The sequence below is a fragment of the Yarrowia lipolytica genome, chromosome 1F, assembly GCF_001761485.1.
Source record: "Yarrowia lipolytica chromosome 1F, complete sequence".
NCBI lineage: Eukaryota > Fungi > Ascomycota > Dipodascomycetes > Dipodascales > Yarrowia > Yarrowia lipolytica.
In genome coordinates, this window is record NC_090775.1 from 3,578,512 (window position 1) to 3,593,687 (window position 15,176).

At 46.4% G+C, this 15,176-nt stretch overlaps 8 protein-coding genes and 1 non-coding gene across 9 annotated transcripts; 2 read left to right on the top strand and 7 right to left on the bottom strand.

The window, feature by feature from the left end:
- Window positions 1–39: 39 nt before the first annotated feature.
- YALI1_F35791g (uncharacterized protein) lies at window positions 40–669 on the bottom strand (the record flags this gene model as incomplete). Its single annotated transcript, XM_505978.1, has 1 exon — window positions 40–669. The coding sequence occupies one exon, from the start codon at window positions 667–669 to the stop codon at window positions 40–42; it is 630 nt and encodes a 209-aa protein (XP_505978.1).
- A 1,673-nt stretch (window positions 670–2,342) lies between these two features.
- Window positions 2,343–3,776, bottom strand: YALI1_F35822g (uncharacterized protein; the record flags this gene model as incomplete). The annotated part of the gene is made up of 1 exon (XM_505979.3): window positions 2,343–3,776. One exon carries the CDS (start codon window positions 3,774–3,776, stop codon window positions 2,343–2,345), a length of 1,434 nt encoding a protein of 477 aa, XP_505979.3.
- Window positions 3,777–3,966: 190 nt separating this feature from the next.
- On the bottom strand, window positions 3,967–4,479 carry YALI1_F35829g (uncharacterized protein; the record flags this gene model as incomplete). Its single annotated transcript, XM_068283495.1, has 1 exon — window positions 3,967–4,479. One exon carries the CDS (start codon window positions 4,477–4,479, stop codon window positions 3,967–3,969), a length of 513 nt encoding a protein of 170 aa, XP_068139596.1.
- Window positions 4,480–5,161: 682 nt separating this feature from the next.
- Window positions 5,162–6,325, top strand: YALI1_F35836g (uncharacterized protein; the record flags this gene model as incomplete). Its single annotated transcript, XM_505980.3, has 1 exon — window positions 5,162–6,325. One exon carries the CDS (start codon window positions 5,162–5,164, stop codon window positions 6,323–6,325), a length of 1,164 nt encoding a protein of 387 aa, XP_505980.3.
- Window positions 6,326–6,781: 456 nt separating this feature from the next.
- Window positions 6,782–8,320, bottom strand: YALI1_F35868g (uncharacterized protein; the record flags this gene model as incomplete). Its single annotated transcript, XM_505981.3, has 1 exon — window positions 6,782–8,320. The coding sequence occupies one exon, from the start codon at window positions 8,318–8,320 to the stop codon at window positions 6,782–6,784; it is 1,539 nt and encodes a 512-aa protein (XP_505981.1).
- Window positions 8,321–9,496: 1,176 nt separating this feature from the next.
- Window positions 9,497–9,806, bottom strand: YALI1_F35882g (uncharacterized protein; the record flags this gene model as incomplete). Its single annotated transcript, XM_068283496.1, has 2 exons — window positions 9,497–9,739; window positions 9,795–9,806. The coding sequence occupies 2 exons, from the start codon at window positions 9,804–9,806 to the stop codon at window positions 9,497–9,499; spliced, it is 255 nt and encodes an 84-aa protein (XP_068139597.1).
- A 1,051-nt stretch (window positions 9,807–10,857) lies between these two features.
- Window positions 10,858–11,102, bottom strand: YALI1_F35894g (uncharacterized protein; the record flags this gene model as incomplete). Its single annotated transcript, XM_068283497.1, has 2 exons — window positions 10,858–10,901; window positions 10,946–11,102. The coding sequence occupies 2 exons, from the start codon at window positions 11,100–11,102 to the stop codon at window positions 10,858–10,860; spliced, it is 201 nt and encodes a 66-aa protein (XP_068139598.1).
- Window positions 11,103–12,255: 1,153 nt separating this feature from the next.
- On the top strand, window positions 12,256–14,214 carry YALI1_F35907g (uncharacterized protein; the record flags this gene model as incomplete). Its single annotated transcript, XM_505982.3, has 1 exon — window positions 12,256–14,214. One exon carries the CDS (start codon window positions 12,256–12,258, stop codon window positions 14,212–14,214), a length of 1,959 nt encoding a protein of 652 aa, XP_505982.3.
- Window positions 14,215–14,338: 124 nt separating this feature from the next.
- YALI1_F35929r lies at window positions 14,339–14,423 on the bottom strand. The gene has a single exon. It is a non-coding gene; the product is annotated as a tRNA-Lys (tRNA).
- Between the last annotated feature and the right edge of the window lie 753 nt (window positions 14,424–15,176).

Below are 15,176 nucleotides of genomic sequence, written 5' to 3' on the forward strand. Positions count from 1 at the left end.
GTCTACGCGCCCACTCTCAACGATTAATTAATGCATCAACTACAAAGGGGATCTTCTAACGACGGTCAGGGCCTTGGGTCCGGCCTCATGGAATGTCTCTGCGAGCTCGCCATCCTTATGCAGAGCTCGCATCTCGTCTCCTCCTCCAAGAGACTTGCCGGCCACAATCACATTGGGCACGGTTCCTCGTCCGGTCTTCTGTTTCACATATGCCTGCAGCTCCGGGCCGCTGGGGTGCTTATCCAGCTCGACAATCTGCAGGTCGGGCGTGATGGCGTATTCCTTTTGCAACAGGTCCTTGACAAACTGCGAATGGGGGCAGTATGACTTGGAGAAGACAATGACTGGTGCCAACTTGAGAATCGACTGGTATTCCTTCTCGGGGTTGAACTCCTCGCCCTGGGACGTGGTCAAGTCGGCCTTTTCCTCGCCCTTGACGATTTTTTCTGTCTTTTCCTTCTCGCTCTTGTGGGCCACTCCCTCATCCTCGTTGACCTCCAGCACCTCCTTGTCGATGTTGTTGTCCGTAGTTTTGACGGTTTTTTGGCTGGACGAACGCGGGTCCACAGCCAGATCGTATCGCGGTCCGTGAACGGCGAAGATCAAAAGACCCACTGTGAAGAGGATGGCTGTAAGAATGAGAACTCGGGTTCTTCTGGTGGAGACCATGATGGCTGCAACTAACGGGTGAAAAAAATAAAATGGGATCGCTTCAGAGTCGCGTGGAGAGTCGGGCCGCTTGTGTGCCAAATTTCAGGTGGTATTTCCGGGTGTAGGGTGATGACGCGGTGTCGGTTCCACTGAAAGAGATGCTCAAATCAGTGTTCTCGACTCGCTTTCGTCGTGTCGATAGATAGATCAATCCAAACTAGGTTTGGGATTGCAGACCAACTGAAAGGCGTGTCACAAAAAGCTTAAGTGGGATAATGGAATGTGCAAGCATGGGCTATATACCTACTAATAATGGTATGTTCGGTGGCGAAACGGCCCTAACGGGGTGGTTGATCGTTAGAACGCGTAGAAATATTACCATTTGTAGCATTCAAGACCGGTCGGAACTCTCACCCCATTATTGGCAAACAAACAGCAACTGGTTAATCTGTGCGTCTGGTGTTGTGCTGCTGTGAGCTGCTTTTTCCTGTCGCCTCTTGCTTGCCCTTCCCACTTTTTTCATTTATTCTTCGCCTTCCTCACACCGGCTACAAAGCCTAAAGAGGACGTCGTGGGAGACAGATTGACATGGCCCCTGCATACGCATGGCACGCTTTACAAGGTGGATGGAATCAGTGCGAGTGGAGTGAGACCGATGGCAACAACGGAGCGAACAAGTACAAGTACCGATTGTATAAATAAGACTGCAGTGCGAAATCCATCACCGTCCACCCACACCCATGTCAACGCAAAAACGATGCCTGCCTTTGGACAAAAGCTGCTACAGGATCCCCTTGTAGTTATGATACTTAGCCAGAATCCACCTGTTAGTCTACTGAATATCCCCTCTCTAAAACGATGGCCTAGACAGGGCGAGGTCATTCTACGTTTTAGCGCTCTTCAAGTTTTTCTTAGTTTGTCCACCATATCCTCTCTCTGGTGGTACTTGTATTAATGCCGTATATTTGACACTATAGAACACAACTACAGTACATTCAATATAACTCCATCGGAGTGCTCTATCAACGTTTCCTCGGAACCTACCTGTATCCCTGATCAGCCTTGTGGAATCTACATCATCCTAATATCGTCTCTGCAGCTGGGGGTCTCTTCGGACTTCTACGTCTCTTCGGACTTCTACATCATACATGTGGAGTCAGTCTGGACAGCAGCAACGAGTCAGAGAGCTCTAACGACGCGTTCTAAGACGACCAAAAACAAATAAATACCACCGACGGGTACGAGTTCTTGTAGCTGAGCATACCTGCGTTGCATATGATTACTGTTTCACTATCACTGAATCATAATCCACCTCTGTGCTATTTTTAACAGATCTGAGCCATGGAACTCAATCGCCAATTCTGATAGTCCATTCCAACGAAGATTTTAATTAACCCAAGCAAACTCCGGATGAAGAAAAGCAAACACAAGCCTATTACAGAATTAATGACCTATTTTTGTAACTACAAGTATGCCCCACCTTTCCTATGACGTCATCGCAAATGTATGTGCTGTTAGCTATAGGTGTATGTACATTCTTCAGAACGTTCTTGCACCAAAACTGCATGGAAGAGCCGGGTCGATCAACACGAATAAAAGTAGTAGGTCAGGAATGGAACAAGGACAAGCCGTTAAAGAGATCTCTGTTCGAGCATGTACTGTAACCACAACCCATTAGTAAAAAGTCTGCTCTACTTAAACACCTCATGACCCTTCACTTTGCCGCTTCCAATCTCCATCTTGGCACTTCGGGCTCCAAATTGAATGGCGCGCTTTTTCTGAAAAGTTACCGAATCAAGCCCCACACTCCGAGCCACCTCTCGGAGTAGAAACTTGGTGTCTTCATCACGTGATCCGCTCAGCTTGAGGTTCACCGGGCAGGCCGTTGCCCAGGCAACCACGTCTTCGTCCAGAAACGGGTATCGGGCCTCCTTTCCATGGTGACAAATGACTCTGTCGTCTCGGCCGAGGTTTCGGACATGCAAACGAGAAAACTCGACCTGTAGAGACTCTGCCACGGCATCGTAACCACGTGTAAGACTCTGCACGATTCTCGAGTATCCTCCAAACAACTCATCTGCTCCTAGTCCTGAAATTACAACGTTGCTGGAGCATGCTTTGCTGGCAAAGTAGAAGGCGACAGCAATACTGAGATCCATAACTGACGTAGAGGGGTACATCAACGACTGAACAGTCTCTCGATGAGAGAGTGTCTCCTCGTAAGGAACATTGACTTCTGAGAAGATCATCCGACCATATTGACTCAGTGCCTTCAATTCTTCAAAGGTGTTTCTACCTAGGACCCGATCTGGAGTCTCGTACTCTTCTCCAACTCGAGGATTTTGGAAAGCAACGTTAACGAGCTGAATTGACACTGACGGAGGCAGATTAATGTCCGCCAACCGTGCGAGTAATGCACAGTCAATACCTCCTGAGAAGAGAATTGATATTTGCTCATATCCCACCGTTCTGACCGACAATGCATCTGCCAAAAGCTGTTTGAACTGAGTGGCATACTCTGAGATCACGTGATTTTCCAGCTCAATGACATCATTCGACACTTCCCTGTATGGATATATCAAGTTCGGATTAGTCTCATCGTCCTTGTATCCCCATAGATGCTCACTTATGCTAACTGTCACAACATCAAGCTCGTAGACTACTCCCCCCACACATTGGATCCAGCCTTGCTCTTCGGTATCCATCACATGATCGGTCACAGACGAGATCACAAAGTTCTCGCCATCAATCCTGTAGACTAGGGACCGTCTTCCTATGCAATCTCTTCCAAACCAGATGGTGTTGCCGTCAACGAACGCAAATGCATATTCTCCTTTGATGTTTTGTAATGCAGAAATGACGCTCGGGGTGTTGAAGAGCGCTTCCGAAAAAGCCACCGTGTCACATCCCTCCCCAATGTTGTACAACTCACCATTGTACATGACAATTTTGTCGTTCTTGACTACTGGCTGAGGTGTCAGCGGTGGTCTCAACGACAGAACTGACGATAAACAATGAACCTGTGAGCTGGAGACACGTGTATCGAAGCAAGTTGGACCACGTGACTTGACTCGATTCAATAGCTCGTCGTCTATCGTTCCCTTCCAGCACAGAATCCCACACATGTCGTTATTAGGGTTTCTCCCCGTTCGCGATGGAGATTTTTCAAATCATGCATGTATTGTACATATTTCATGCACATCGAGATTAGATAGTGGCTCATCACAGTAGCACAATACAGAACGCGTCAACTACATTATACTAGCCACTACAGTACCGTGCAGTACTGTAGTTATTGTGGTACTCATTAACAAGCTAGAATTTTGAATACCTCCTGATCTCACAGTAACACTGAGACTTGCAAAACTGCTGTTTCTCGGTCGTTATTCCAGCCATACAGCGAACCAAGCCACCAGTGACACAAACGCATCCCCCGCCATCCTTGTCATCAATACAGTATCTGAGCACCTCATCACTGGACAATCCTACACCCATGTATGAGCCATCAAAACATTCCAGATTGATTTGAACAGCAAGCTCGGAAGTGAGTGTCCTGTAGATGGGCTTTCCTTTGGGCCTAGTCTTCTTGGGTGTGCTTTGGCTCTGGCTTCTACCACGTCTTGTTATCTCGTCTTTGTTTTGACCGTTCTTCTCTGGGCTGGTGAGGATTGTTTGGGTAAAATCAAAGAGTGTCGCTTTCTGTATCACGTCGAAATGTCGATGAATAATGCTCTGTGTCTGATAGAATGCCGAGAATGAGTGCTGAGAAATGTAAGAGGCCGCTACCACAACAATTAAAAGATACTGCGTTAGAACTTGTAGTTGCATGTCGATAGAAGGTAGAAAACCAGGATTACAGTATTGGGGACTTATAAGGGCTTATGGTTGAGTTGTGGTTTCGACAATGGTACAGTACATATCTTTGAGGCACAGTTATTATAAGGAGAGGTCTGTTGACAGTGGCGCAACCTCAAAGGAGCACTGGAGGAGCCAGAAAGCGCTGTATTCTATGTGAGCTCTCATTTAACCATTATTTATGTTGCTATATCACTTCAATTGCATATATATTCTGCGTTAACACAAGTCAGACACTCAGACCGTTGGCCCCATGATGCTTTAGCCCCATTTTAGCGTCTCACTTGTGGAAGTTTAAGCGCCGAAGAAATCAAAGACCGGAACTACTCATAACACTGCAATACATACGTCATCAACAAAAAATAACTACAACCATGTCATGTCTGGACACGTGCAAATTTCTGTGCTTCTAGCGACAATGGTTACCCTACCTACACAAGTCCCATAGACTGTATTAAAGAGAGTTTCTGTGCATACATAACTCCCACATTATCGAGTTTATCGAACTTTATTCAACAACAGTACACAAGTTGAAAGCAGTGTAGTGCAACCCTCTGGTAAATCAAAAATTAACGGCACAGGCGACACATACGGCACAGCCATCCAAAAAAACACTCTCATTTCTCGTCGAATATCGCCAACCACTACACCATACATGTTACCTCCAGAAGTGTGGCTCAACATCTGCTCGTATCTCGACACCAACTCATTGCGTGCCGTCTCACTCACCTCATGGATGCTACATCAGTGTGCGAGTACTCGATTATGGAATTCGCCAACCAGACCCTTGCATGCTGTACGTCATGTGATCCCAGCGGGCTGGGCAGCGACGGAAACCACCACGGAAGTTATCGATCCAAATTCGCCTCCGCCTACTCCAGAGCCAACCAACCCTCTGTTTTCAGACTATGACCGACGCAGTGTCGGGCTTTTGAATACCCTAAACAAAACCCCCGACATTGAGCTGTATTGTCGTCACTTTGTTCGTCGTCTGCTGCTGGTGTACAATTCGTCAGACCCCTGGTGCACGCTGGATAGCGAGTTTGGACATGCCATGTTGACCAATACCAATTTTCAAACGCTCAAGGATTTGACCATATGCATTTTTGGAAACGGTTCAAGCACTGATCATCACCTGGTTAAACTCCAAGATGCTTTCTTTCAGTGGTGCTACAGAGAAGAAGGAAGAAACGTGCACATCACCTGTAAAAACAGCACGTTTCTGAGCGGAGAAAGCATCGATAAGTCGGTATATCTGGCCTTGCATTCAGTCCAGCTAGCTCGAATCAGTAATGAGGGACTGAATCAATTGCTTATGAACAGCAGTAATCTCAAATACTTGAGTGTCTGTTCATCTTCGATAAGTTCTCTCAAGATCTGTCTACGACACATGACAGGATTGGAATATTTGGATATGGATTTGCCACTGTTTTCACGAATTGTAGGCATTCCAGTTGGCCTTAAGACTCTCAAAATAACAGGGATCGACGAGTTACCTACAAGACTACTCAAGCTGGTTGAGAACGTCCATCGACTATATCTCGAGATTGAGGGACTGGAAACGGAGGGTTTCTGTCAGACGTCTCTTGAGACTGAGTTTGACTTTGTTATGGAGTCAGTTCGAGAGTTACACATTGTCGGTGGCGTTTCTGACCTGGTCGTTCTAAAACTTCTTGATATCACTCCTCAGGCTCGAGTTTTGGTTGTTCGAGATGCTCAGCCGTTATCTGACCAAGCGTGCTTTGAGTCACTGCATTGCAAGAAAAACCTCGAGATGATTTCATGGTCAACTCAGGAGGAGAGTGTTATTATCAACTGATGAGATAGGGTCTACTTATTAATTACCACAGTGGGAGGTTCTTTGGTGTTCTTCTTTCAATCAGCTAGTCGAGGGACCAGTCGTTGAAGTCCAGCGAAATGAAAATCATGTTATTTTCAATGCTCGTTATATGGGCCCCAGGATCATCTATCATGGCAATGCCTCGTGCTATCATATCACTCATCTTTAGGGGGGAACATACTAACAGAAAGAGAATGCTCAGTGGACGCCGTCACAATCTCGAGCTCAATTGAAGCACTGTTAGAGTAATAGGTGGCTTGAACTATCAGCACTGAGAAACAATCTCTAGAGTAATTCCTGATGTTTGGCTACCACTTGGACCAAATAAAATCGGCTCACAAATAATCAGATACAAATACTGTAGCTACTCGTGATAAAAATTGAAAGATAAAACATAAACAGATAATAATCACTAAATAGACTAGACGGGTGTCGCTAGAGCTTGTACTCAAAGTAAGGAGATCGATCACCAAGCTGGGCGAACTCATCCTCGGACATGCTGTCGTAGTAGCCAGAGGCAAGTCGCTCCTTCTTGAGGGTGTTCTGCCGGGTGTAGAAGATTCGCAGACTAACTAGACACACGAAGCCCAGGACGATGAAGCCCAGGTTGACGGAGTGTCCGAGTCGGTACTGGGGCTTGTCCTGCACTCGATAAATGTTAGTGGAGACGGCTCCAAGAAGGTTACCAATACCGATCTGCACGGCCATGGCCACGGCTCGCTTGTACGATCCAGACACGTTGTTGGAGATCCAAGAGATAATACCGGGAATGGCAGGGTAGATTCCAAATGCGGCCAGGTAGCAACCAACATATGTAGCAGCAGGGTGGGCTGCGGCAGAAATGGAGATAGCCAGAATGTAACCCAGCATCATGCAACACAAGTTGAAGGCGACAAAGATAGATCGCTTCTGCAGCCGGTCGGAGAGCCATGCCTGCAGCACACCCCAGCAGGCAGCCACAATGTAAATGGGGATGGTCAGTAGCTGGGCCTTGGAGGAGGTGTAGCCGAGGTTCTTGATAATGGAGGGCAGGAAGAAGGAGATGGAGTAAAGAGGACAGATAATACCCCAGAAGAGTCCGAGATGCAGCCAGGTCTGGATGTCCTTGAAGGCGTCCCAGAGGTACTTGGAGTTCATGGAGTCATCCTGGGCCACAGCGGAGGAGGAAGACTGGCCGTCAAACTTGATTCGGTACATGATGTACTGTCGCTCATCCTCAGTCAGGAACTTGGCGGTCTCAGGGTAATCGTAGAGAGTAAAGTAGGCAATGAATCCAACAACAACGGTGGCGATACCTTCGAGGATGAAGATCCATCTCCATCCCTCGAGTCCAGCGACGCCTCGCATCTTGGAAATGGCGAAGGCAAGTAGACCAGAAAATGCACCAGCCACGGAAGCGGCAGAGAAGAACATTGCCTGTCGGAACTGGAGCTCGGATCGGCAGTACCAAGTTGTAAGATAATATGCGACACCAGGGAACAGACCAGCCTCGAAGACACCGAGCAGGACTCGTGTAGCGAGAAGACCTCCATAGTTCTGAACAATGCCCATCAGAGTCATAACCAGTCCCCAGGCAACCATGATGGAAGGGAGCCAGATGGAGGGTCGGAACTTCTTGAGCAGCATGTTAGAGGGGACTTCGAGGGGTGCATAGGTGAAGAAGAAGACAGTGAGGGCCATGTTGTACTGCTCACCGGTGAGGTTGAGATCTGTAGAAAGGCCCTCGATGTTAGCGTTACCAATGTTACCTCGATCGAGGAAACACAGAAGGTAGAGAAGAGAAAGCATGGGGATGATGTGGAAGTCCATCTTTCGTAGCAGCTTTTTCTTGTCTACGCTGGGGTAAAGCTCCTCAGCGGTCGCCATGAGCTCTCCCGAGGCCTTCTCGGGGTCGGTGATGGTGATCTGAGTGCCATTCTTGAAATCCTCCTCAATGGAGGCGGATTCAATGTGAGTAGCGTCGGTCTTCTCCATGCTAGTCGGTTGTAGAATTAAAAATGAAGGGGAAGAAGGTGTTGAAGTAGTTGGAGTGGTTGGTTGGTTTATCGAAGGAAATCAGTCAAGCAGTGGATGCCTATACAAACTCCAAAGCCGTCGTGGTTGGAGTAGTAGTGGTTGCTAGTGCAGGCTTGTAGTGATTTACCCCAGACGCCCACGACACCTTTTATATTAAAAACGCCAAGGTGTCGACATCTGAAAAGACGCACAGTTTTGTGGGGTAACATGCGAGATAGCAAAAGTCGAGACCTTCTACGATTGTCGGTCTCTCATCGGTAACTGACTTCTTTGTGCAGATATGAGGAATAGAGAGACGTCAGAGGGGGATATGGGTAAACCTTAGTGCGCCAAGCTAACGAGGGGATGTCGTGCACTACAGCAGGGTGGCAAAGTCGGTGAAATCCGCGCACTCGGAAATTATAGGGGGTAAATGAACGCGTCTTTCAGACTTACCTTTGGCCTTCTCTTCTGCTTTTAACACTGAGTTTTCCACGCAACGAGATCCCAACAGAGTTAAGCAGTGTCGATATAGTGTCGTGTCCACAATTTAGCCCTTGACAGCCGCACATCAGCCGTGTATGTCTCGTTAGTTTAGACTAGATTTGACAAACTCAAACTCACAATTGGGTTCCTACTGCTCAATCAGAGCAATTGGGTTCGCTCTTCGCCTTGAAAAAAGTGGGGAAATGCATTATTATGACGATTCAACGGTTTTGGAGAGCGCCCACAACAGGACTTTACTGACCAATTATTATGAGTATCCAGCTAATCAACGACAAAATCAACCTACAACAGGGTCGTATACCTGTCGCAATATTAAATCACTACTGCGAAAAAGAAAGAAAGAAAAGAAAAAAACACGCTAAAACGAGATGTGAAAAATGCCACACTAACTCACATGCAAAGGTCGGGGCAACGGATCCACATTGTGTGGCTCGTGTTACGCTAACATCTGACAAGCATCGTCTGACGGGGATCGATCAGTGTCTGCAGCTGCTAATCTCCTGTGTGGAAGTGTGAACTCACACACTCTCTTGATTCGCCTAGCTTACTGTATTGGTTTCATTTGGCCATGCCGGCCGGTTTGCTTGCTCCTTAAAATGGTGCTGGCAAGTTGAACCGAAAATTCCTTATCTGAACTCAATCTGAGTGCTAGTTTAACCGACTTGTGGAGAGCTTGTGCTGCATTCGTGCATGGCTGTACGGGAAGATGCATAATGAAGGCATTTGTGACAGCACAGCTACAGACACAATGTACAGACGCGTAAAGGTCGACATGCTTATGTGGGTAGATGCACTCGATACTTGTTGAGCGCACAGTGAGTACCTTGCTAGGCTGTCAGGTGGGGAACCTTGTGCATATTGCAAGCTCAACAGCCTTCGATCCACAGTATTCTCAACGTTAACAGCAATCCCAAGTAATGAACACACAAATTTAGGGTGCCTGAACCCCTGTCGTCATCTAGACAGTATCATAATAGGTCTCTATTATTACTGCTTTTGACAGGTAATTTAAAGATCTTATGACGTGTGTCACCGAATGTCATTTTGGGTCTGTCTCTACATCTACCCATCTTCGCTTAGTATGGCCGGATTGAGTATAAGGGGTGGAGTAAGATAGCAGACCCTCCTCACCAAGCACTCTCACGAAAACTCCTCCCCCTGGATCGCACACCATAATCTCTTTCCACCGTATAGTCGTCATATCGCTTGGGTGCTTAAGCCCCACTGGACCCTCTGCTGAGCTCCGCATTTCATGCTATACTTTCCTGTTCCGGGGTGTGTGTTAGCTTGGCAGGCTATCGATCAACCGGCATTACTCCGGCCTGTGGCTGCACGATGTTTTTGATTGTGAACAACCAACGACTAAATGTGTCAATGTTTCACCCAAAGAGAGACGAGACGTGGTGTGAGGTCAAAATATGGCAAAACGAGCCACTTGTATCTGCTTGTTAGTCATCACTCACATCCCACTAGCCGTAAATATCCCGGGTAGTGCAATATTATCATCGTCTGTCTCATTCATCGGACCCATAATTTTCTTGTTTCGTCATTGTGTATCGTAAGGTAGGCCACCATTTGGCCCCACCATACAGAAGCCGCCGCACTTCCCCTCCTTATATATATGAGGGGAAACGTTTGGTGTATCAGGCCATGTCCGACGTCTTGGCGTTTGTGGAAGAATCCCAATATGCACATAAAGTAGGGTTAACTCAGTTTTGCACCACAACGTCGGTCAGACCTCGGGGGTATAATCTCGGGCAAAATTCGGACGGTAATAGGGGTATCAGACCACTGGGACGAATGTCAGAGATTATAATGTGGCCACCATGGCTGTATCGAGAAATGTTCCTGTTGAGCATAGATTCGAACGGCATGCCGTGAGCTCACTGTTGATGATGCTGTGGCAGAGGCAGATGAAACATGAATGTCCGAGGTCTTTACACTCAAGCATTTGATGTAAGGGCTTCCATTTATTCCAGTACATGCCTCTTGGGCCGGGAGCACGTCTGTCAGTGTCGGAATGTGATGTTGTCAAATCTGTCTGTAGTGGATGCTTGAATCGTCATAGTCGTCGCCGAAGTCGTAATAACTAACCACCTGTATCACAAATAGGTATCACAGCGGATATCATATAATATCTCCCTCTGTGGTGTTGTCTCTTCCATGGAAAAAGTCGTTTGTTGAAGTGCAGTGGTGAACAGATGTCGAACAATCTACTTTCGATGTCCAGGTTCAATGTTGGCGATGTGGACATTTGCGCCGCGGGGGCTCGTCCTCAGTGGGTTTCAGTCGTATTCCCAGCCGTTTCTCTTTTCCATCAATTCCCTAGCATCGACACACTGAAATATTGGTCTACTGCCCGGATTATATATATTTAAACTTGCGTGATACTTTCGGAACTAGAGATGCCGTGGATATGTCGGCTAGGGTCGACCCGGTCGATACCCGGATGGGGGGTTTGCGGAGGGCTGTAGGAGGGACTTTGAGACATAATTTGACCGGACAAAGCAATGGATCAATATTACTGTGTCCAATTTGTAGATTTGTGTGGTTTTAATTTCGAAAATAACTCTCGTACTTGTAATAGCCCTACCCCTCCTATTATTCCGCTTCCTTACCGTTAGCCTTGAGAACCTTGTTAAGTATATGAAATGCAGTGTGCGATACAGAATGTGTATATGAATTATGGTGGTGAGTTAGTACAAGATGACAATTGTCGTACAGGTACTTGTATGGGTACTTGTAGGTACGAATATTGAATGAGTTGTGTATAAAAGGGGTTTTGAATCTCACCTCGTTCTCATTATACAAGTCCAAGTACAGTACTTGTACTTATCTCGTGTCTGTTAATTGTTTGAGTGGGTCGTCTTAAACTCCTTAAACTGACTTCGTATGCTGTGAAGCCACGGTGGGGTGTGCACCCTGCAAGCGTAAGAACGGTCAATATTCTGAGCTGATAACATGTGATCTCTATCACACTATGTGTACAAGTACTCTACAAAGTACATGTACTGTACCGACACAAGAAGATGAGCTCATACTCACCCGTCCCTCTCAATGTGCACCCCCACACGCTGCACACACAGCGACAACACCAGAATTTCAAGTACAAGTACATGGCGTCGAAGGTGTTAATTTATCCCCTATTCGAGTCCCCGCAATAACTACCATGGGTGTACCTTCATATGAGAAAAAAATATCGCCTAAGCGTTCATATTATGACGGCTACTGATGCTCATGTGGGGGGAATACTAAGTTCACGGGTCATACATACCTCTCCTAAAAATTTGTACACATCCACACACAAGGTTTTGACGCGTGCATGATTTCGTTAATGGAAAAAACGCGTCAGGGCAGCACGAAGCTACACAACACTCAGCACACTACAACATACGAGCTACACCACCATGCCAGCAGTCCTCCCGATAAAGCTGAATCCATCGCAAATGCGGCCCGTGGCGTACCGGATCTTCTCCAAGAAGCACGGCCTCAACTTGAAATCAACAGGTCTCGAAACACTCACCGAAATCATAGGCAAAAACTACGGAACCGAATGGCGAGGGGCCGAGGCTGCCAAAATGATGGAGGAGATTTGTCGACTGTGGAAGGAGCAGGAGATGGGTGTTTTTGTGGAGGGCAAGCCGCTGCAGGAACTGTTCGATGAGATCACAGCCAGCAAGAAGGCCAAGGAAAAGGCACGAGTCCAGGTGGTTTCCAAGAGCGTGGGATTGACTGGAGTGGAGGAAATCGAGGATCGGGAAGGAGAGCCACAGGTGAACGTCATCAGAGAAGCAGCTCCTTCTGTGGACGTTGTGTGGAAGGAGTTCTTCAAGGTGATTAGTGCTTTTGATCAGCCTCTTTTCCATTATAATGCCCGCCAGCAACGGTTTGAGAAGCGGAAAACAAAACCCACATTGTTCGCCAATGCCCAATCTGCCTCTAACATGTTTCTGACTCGTTACCATCTGGTCTACAACCGTCTATTGCGCAATGACGACACCACAGACCTGAAAATCACATCGATCCGATCTCTTATTGGTCGACAGGGCGAGTTTTCCATCTTCGGAATGCTTTCCAAGAATCCGGAGCAGAAGATTTGTTTGCAGGACGACACTGGTCGTATTCTGCTGATCCTAGCAGCTGGTTGCAAGCCTGATCCAGGAGTATACTATCCTGAAGGCTCCTTTGTCATCTGTAACGGTCGATACATGAAGTCAGGAGACGCCGAAGTGTTTGTGGTCATCACCATGGGCCCTCCTGTGGCCGAGAAACGACAGGAGACCATCACAGCATACGGAAACATGGACTATCTGGGACTGCATGGAAACCCCCATGGTTCTGTGGTGAGACGAATTGAACGGCAGGTGGAAGCATCAATGCTTGCCGAAGAGAAACGCTTGGTAGATCAGAAAGTGATTGTGTTTGGTGGAGATATGTATTTGGACAATCCTTTGACTCTCAAGGCTCTACAGAAAGTGTTTTCGACCATTGAGCTTGAGTTTCAGGACTCTGGAACCAAGAAGCCTCTAGCCATGGTGTTCTCAGGAGACTTCACTAGTCAGTACCAGCCACCGCATTTGTACAAAAAGGGGTTCGACAAGTTGGAGGAGCTTTTCAAGGAGTTCAGCAGCATTATCACTGGTGTCAAGATTATTTTTGTTCCTGGCCAACGGGATCCTTGGACTAACACTTTCCCGACACAGAATGCAGTTGTTCCTCTGCAACCTCTTCCAACCACCATGATTAACAGAGTCGCCAGACTATGTGGAGAGGATGTTTCAATGAGCTCCAACCCCTGTAGAATGGCTTATCTTACACAGGATATGGTCTTCTACCGAGATGGACTCAGTGAGCGTCTGCGAAAGTGCAACCTTCAACTTGATTCTGCCAAGGACGATTCGGACGATTCGGATGATGACATTGAGATTGACAACGATGAAGTAATGATCAACGACGTTGTAGTCAACGAGCCCGAATCGTCCTTCGACTTTGGAGAGGGGCTCAGCAACCTCACTCGACCAGTGGATATCAGCACTCCTATGGCCAGCCAAGTGGGTCCTACCAACACTCTTTCAGCCAAGGAGGTGGAGTCTCGCAAGATTGTGCGAACCATTTGTGATCAGGGTCACTTGTCTCCCTTCAACAGACACGACAGACCTGTTGCCTGGGACTACGACGAAACTCTATGGCTCAGTCCACTGCCTACGATCCTGTTTATGGTTGACACACATGCTCCGAAGTTCTCTCTCAGGTACGAGGAGTGTATGGTGGTCAACCCTGGCCCCTTCCTGAACAGAAAGATCGCCAGCTGGGTTGAGTATGATCCTTCCAAGAAGACAGTCAAGGAGCGACAGTTGCATATTTAGACAGTAATTCATGACCCAATATTAGAAAAATGAGCCTTTGTTGCGTTTGAAGCGATATTATTGCCTTATCATACGCAGTCTTATGATTATTATTAGTAATCAAATGAAGAATGGAGACTAAAAAAGCCCGACGTGGGGCTTGAACCCACAGCCTTGAGATGACACCTAAGAATAAGAGTCTCACGCTCTACCGATTGAGCTAGCCAGGCATGTTTAACGATATTGAAAAAAGAAAATTGGACGTAGAATACCGTACATTTGATTAGTCAGCTGATTAGAATAAAAAAATTGAGTAATGAATCATCAGAATAAAAAAAAATTGAGCTGTAATGAATCATTAGTTAAAAAAAATATAAAAAAGAAAAAACGAGAAAAGAAAAATGGATCATTAGGATAAACAAAAAGTGTGTAATACATCCAAAGATTAAAAATAAAAAATAAAAAATAAAAAAACATCCCAGAAATCAAAAATGAAAAACCCTGAAAATGTATTTCCGTAGAACAAAATAATTAAGATGTCCTCAGAACAACCATAGGAGCTCTATAACGACGCGTTGCATAAATAGTAGTTGCATAAAGAAAACCAATAACAACGAGTAATACTCATCAAAGAATGCAGGTAAGATAAACACTGCGTTCGCAGAGTACAATATGTACACACACAACCTGACACGTCCTGTTGTTACACATTCCAGCAAGATCAGTTTATGCATGCAACAATACATACAACACAATACATTTAATCGTATACATACATCTGAGAAAAGGTCAACTATTGACAATATTTGTAAGTGGCGAAACCCTACAAAACATGGGACATGATATATGAGCCCCTCAGAAAAGAAACATCGGACAAACAGACTCGTGAGCTCGTTTCTCCACTATTTCAGTAAAATTTAATTTTGTTGCTTGAAACACTTTCAAAGTTGATACTGACTGCTCAAGTTGCTCCTCACACATGC